Source organism: Morone saxatilis, unplaced genomic scaffold, assembly GCF_004916995.1.
Source record: "Morone saxatilis isolate NCDOM2014 unplaced genomic scaffold, NCSU_SB_2.0 Contig10, whole genome shotgun sequence".
Taxonomy (NCBI): Eukaryota; Metazoa; Chordata; class Actinopteri; family Moronidae; genus Morone; species Morone saxatilis.
The window spans coordinates 19,196,502-19,202,248 of NW_023339652.1; the positions used below are offsets into that span (position 1 = coordinate 19,196,502).

General features: G+C 42.9%; 1 protein-coding gene across 1 annotated transcript in view; it reads right to left on the reverse strand.

Annotated features, from left to right (window-relative positions):
- Positions 1 to 5,747, reverse strand: part of LOC118337602 — a gene marked incomplete in the record, with an annotated part of 210,328 nt that overhangs the window by 46,521 nt on the left and 158,060 nt on the right. The window contains 2 exon segments of the mRNA XM_035674711.1: positions 1,918 to 3,039; positions 3,667 to 3,782. Coding sequence (XP_035530604.1) covers positions 1,918 to 3,039; positions 3,667 to 3,782 — 1,238 coding nt within the window.

Here is a 5,747-nt window from a genome sequence, read left to right on the forward strand (position 1 = left end):
AGACCTCTGTGGATAATTAGGCTCCCGGTAGAAACCTCCTGAACCATAAACACTGAAGGAATTCTAACCGGGAGAAGCTGACTGCAATGACAACCATAATCCCACGCTACTTCATGACGTCACCAAACGTTGTCTTTTGTTATTGTTTTAATGTAAGAGACCCTAGTGGCAGAAATTACATATTGTACGTTTAAGTTTTAGAGGATGCTAACAAGGAAACAAAAAGGAAAAATTAATAAAGACACATCTGGGAGCATATGAACAGATACACATGCATACACATATGCTCACACACTAACAGTGCTGCACATGGCTGCTATCAGTTCAATCACCACTGTACTATGCAATACTCTGCTCACTTAAAATAATATGGCTGTTAGCAGAAGCAGGGCTTGGTGTTAACAACAATAACAATCAGTCCTAGAACAAAGCTCCTCTATATCCCTCCTCTGCACCGAGTGCTGATAAAGATGACAAATGTAACTCGGCAGCGCTCAGCTTGCTCTGCTCTCATTACGATCTCATTTCCATGACTTATTTATGGTAGCAGAAGGAGATGGAAGCGCTGAGAGCAAGCGGAGCGCTGGCGCTCTGCACTCCTGTTCCAATGCATTCCTTGCTACAGCCAGCTAAATGCCAGCTAAACGCCGGCGCTCCCAAATGAGATACACATCTGTGGCGACACAAAAAGCTTTCAGCTCCCCCTGGCCTGCAAGGTCAGAGCAAGGATGGAGCAGGATACACAGGGAGCGAGGGGGGAAAGATGGAATGGCAGAGCTGAAAAAAGGAGGAGCAGACCTGTCGGGATGAGAGGTCGCCCTTACATTGTAGCAATAAAAGGAAGTGCATATTGTGCATGAATGAATGTGTATAGGGTTGGAATTTGGGCCGTGAAGTGCAGTGGGCTGAAAACACATCTTTTGTTTGGGTCAGAAAGAGAACATAATATACATGCATACATACCTCAAGAGAATACATTTCTGCTACCACAAAATAAAACCACTGCAAGAAATCACTCACTATGCAAAGGCAATCTTTTCTGAAAGTAAAGCCGGGACAGCTTCTGGTGTTCTGACACAACTAGCTTTTGTTTGTTTGAAGATATGGATTTTTGTGGACTTTTTTGTGGTATACTGAAAAGTCATGGTTCTCATTTTGTCTCTGTATAGCTCAGCAGCACATAAACCACTCTATATATGGAACTACGTTACAGTCACATGACTCAGAATGAAGTAGAGCTGCACGATATAGTAAAAAAATCATATTGCAATTATTCTAACAGATATCAAAATTGCAATCATTTTTGCATCACAATTTTCATAGTCACTGAAAAAAGTATTAAAAAATGATGTCACATTTGTTGTACCAAACAAACATGATTTCTTACATTTCTTACATCTTTCTTACAAACTGCAGCTTCTGTGATTTGCATATTGCACTAGGCCATATTGTGATTTCAATAATATTTAATTTAATTAATTTAATAATATCAGTTGGGCATAAGTCAATGTTGCTTCTGCCCCAAACTCGCTAACAAAAAAAACAGTTATTGCAGGTTTAAATCAATTAAATCAATTTCTTTAGTCTTTTTGAAAAACTGCTACTGCAGCTTCTGTGTCAACTGAAAATTACATCCACAGAATTGATATGTCACTGGCTCTTGTTGAAAAATCAATTGGAATCATATGCCTCTGAGTAACAATGACGACAAGCTCCTTTGAATACACTGCTAGAAACTTACAACAAGGGGTCAAAAGTGTCAAAGGAGAAGAAAAGACCAAAAGCATGGCTTCATTTCATGAAGAGAGATAACACTAGTTCTGGTTGTAATGTCTGTCAGAAATATCTTTCTACACAATATGGGGTTCAATTCCAGCAATGCCACGTATTTAAAAAGCACAGCCCATACTGTCTCACCTCCTGGTGTCATCGTCCGGTCCTCTCGTCCTGTGTGTGCGGACCCAGTGCTCCAGCTGCTGCATGGAGTTGGTTCTGGACAGGCCCCTCTCTGGCTCCTGCACTGGAGGAGCAGGGGACCTTCCAAGACCTCCAGCCAGGCTGGCATCCACCTCTGCTGGGCTGCAGTCCTCAGTCTTCTCCACTACCGCGGACCCCGAGCCGTTGACCTGCGCAGGCTTTTGGAGGTTGAGGTTGGCCTGACCCTGGCGAGATGCAGACACTGCAGCTGCGATGGCAGCGGCCTGAGCTGGCTGCAGCTTGATGCTGCTGATTTTAGTCAGCGACCTCTCTGCACTCAGGTCTCTCTGGAAGCCATATTTGTCCCCGCCATGGACCGTAGCGTACTTCTCTACATCTCTGAGAGCGTATTTATCACCTTCACGTAGCGTACTGTATTTCTTCACTTCCTTCACAGTGCCGTATTTGTCCACAACTTGTATGGTACCATATTTATTCTCAGTCTCCCTCATTGTGCCGTATCTCTCTGTCTCCTTTAACGACAGCTGTCTCTTCACTTCTTTCTGAGGAACGTATTTCTGTACTTCTTTCTGGAGCGTGTGCCTCTCCCCGACTTTCTGCAGTGCATATCTTTCTCCATCCTTTGTGAGCAGGTACTTCTCTCCATCTTTAGACGGAGCGTATTTGTTCTCTGTCACTGTCACTGTGTACTTTTCATCCACTTTTTGAACAGCGTACTTCTCCAGATCCCTGTGAATGGCGCACACCTCTCCGTCTTTCTGGAGTAAGGGTTTCTCCCCGTCCTTTCGCAGCAGGTACTTCTCTCCATCCTTGTGGAGGAGATACCTCTCCCCGTCCTTCTGAAGCGTGTAGCTCACACCATCTTTCTTCAGAGAGTACCTCTCCCCATCTCTCTGCAAGGTGTAGTACTCACGCTCCCTCTGGCCGTTGTGTTTCTCAGCGTCTTTTTGCCGTTTGTCGTCAGCTCGAGATAGGGAGTGTTGTCGCACAGGCTCACGGTTGCGTTCATTGTTCTGGATCTCGGGCCGGGTTAGGACTCTGTGGTTTAGTAAGTTGTTCAGCTCCTGAGAAGTCCGCTGGTCCACTTTCAACTTGTCTAGTCTAGGATGAAAGAAAGAGATAAATGTGACCAAGAGAAAAGGAAAGGGCTTTCTAAAAGATTTCAAAGATAACTGACTGTAAGTAGCTTTTGTCCCCCCAACCCTTGTTACCTTCGTGGCCTCAGTTTTCCAGGTGCGGCAAATGGTATTTGAAGTCATACTTATTGTTTGTTTATTGTGGTGTGGTTGTTCCACCAATGATCTGTTGTACTCAATCGTTAGGATTTGCTTAGGCAGAATGTATGATGTGAAAAAGACAACCACCAAAAAACTTGAGACACGGTAGCTATCCTTGGCTCCATCTGAGATTCTTGGTTGTTTTTAATTAGGCCCAATTGCTTTTCCGTTTATGAACAGAACAAATTAACTGTGAAAATGCTCCCTTCATGATACAACAAGCTCAACTTTGCAGCATCTCTTGGTTGAAGAATTCTGAATGAGAGGAATCTCTTAACTCTGCACCTTTAGAGGCATTTAGGAAGACTCTAGAGATACAATAAAATACTTTATTAGAGCACTCTAATCTGAAGAATATGAATGTGACTTTCCACCATGGTGACTGTGTGCCCCAAATTTGATTTTACAACCATCATATCCATGTGGCCGTGTGCCTGTGGGGAGTACCGACCTTCTGACTGGTTCAGAGTGGACAAGGGCAGCATCAGTCATGACTTTCATCCAGCACTCCATCTCTTTGGCTGTGTCAGTGCAGAAATAATACGTCCGCATGTTGGGGTGGGTGGCCTGGCAGTGTAGGGAGGGTGGGGGGGGGTATTGACATTGAGAGAGAGATAAATAGGAGGCGCAGGAGGAGGAGGAGACAGATAGACAGAGAGGGGGAGAGAGGAGGAGATAAAACAGCAGTGTGAGAAACAGTGTTGGATGGTGACCTTGAGATACCAGCAGGGAGTCTGTACATCATTCCTGTCGGCAGAGGAGTGTGTTTGTACACAGTATGATTGTGTGTGTGCTCCCTCTCTGCCTTTTCGTGAGTGTTTCAGCTCAAGTGTGGAAACACACAAGTGTGAAAGCCTTCAGTGTTTTTCTGTGTATCTTGGCATACGTAAAGCTGCATAAATAAGGATGACACTGAGGTGCCCAACTAACAACTTTCTGTGTGTGTACATTAGGTGTTGTGTACTGATGAGGCTCTGTATAGTAATAATCAAATCCTTACTCTTTTAGTTTTCATAAGATACGTTTCTTGCAGTAGTAGTGTAAATTTGCTTACTGGTATATGTTTTTTCCAATTGACCATTCCTATGCCCCCCTTTTGCCCTGTGCTACAGGGGCTACACTGTTGAAACATTTGAGACTAGCTCAATCTGAAGTGCGTCTGGGGGCATGCTCCCCTGGGGAGATTTTTTTCCCCCATGTACGGCAACTTATATGCACTGTTTCTCAAGCCAGTTGAGTCAGTAGGATGCCTAAAAATCTGTACATCATTTGGAAATACATGATAGTTTATGCTATGTGCTAGACTTGGCTATGTTTGAAATTTTGAAGATGGTTAAAAGATAAAAGCATTAGCAAAACACTAGCTAAAAAATGATTGATGTAAATTAGCTAGCTAGTTACCTAGCATTTTGCTAACATTAGCTTTCAGATGTAACTAGCTAATGATTGATGTAGAATAGTTAAGTAGAGATGTGACTATATGTCCCTTTTACTTTTTGTTAATGTTCAAAATTTGGTTGCATTTTCAACACAGAGCATATCTAAGTAGCCTACAGGAGAAAGTTGACCGATGTTCTGACTGAGGCTTGCTCAACTGTTATTGTAGTATAGACCAAAAAAGGGCGGGACTTAGGAAGAGTCAATTGTGAGCAGAGAAGATAGATATCAAATCTCCTTCTGTGTGTGTTTAGTACAGAGCTGTAGACGTGGCTAACCTAGCTTAGCACAAAGACTGGAAGCAGCCTAACACTGTTCAAAGTTTACCGATTACCCAGGTGTATCTCTCTTCTTTAACTCATACATAACAGAGATGTAAAAACAACTATTTGTGGGTTTAGGGTCAGTTTTGGCACAGTAAATGTGCATACTATCCCAAAGTGTTGTTATCACAGTGAGTTGCCAGTTTTGGTACCATTATTTCTGCACAGAGAACAAAATCAAAACCTGTCTTTGCTGACTGGCAAATTACCCTAATGCTGGAGATCTCTCAAATTAAATAGTTCCAGCACGTGTACAAAGTGTTAAATGTTGCTGTACATTTATTACATCTATACTATTAAACAAATGAGAAACGTGTGCTCAAATGTGTGAGCATAAAAGCGCCAGTTAAGCCTTTTACTCCACTTTTGGAAGAACTTCAAACACGTTTGATTTCCACGTTTGTAAAAACGGGACCAGCCCTTTAAAGCAGCTGCTTTCGTCATGTAGTCAGAGCCATTAACGATGCAATGTGTAAGATATAAGAGTTTGAAAACTTAATTTATCAGCAGAATATGAAGAATTAGAAACAGTTTTGACGTTATGTCCAAGACGTCTATGTATTATGTTGTAGCCAAAGATATCTACTAAAGCATAGTAACTGAGCTAACTAACAGCAGTTAGCAGAGGTTTTGGAGTGTGAATTCAAAGATGAGTGGAGAGTAGTCTCAATTAGTTTGCACCTGGGCGGCTGTGGCTCAGAGGCAGAGCGGGTCGTCCCCCAATCAGAAGGTTGTTGGTTCGATTCCTGGCTCCTCCTGCCACTTGTCGAAG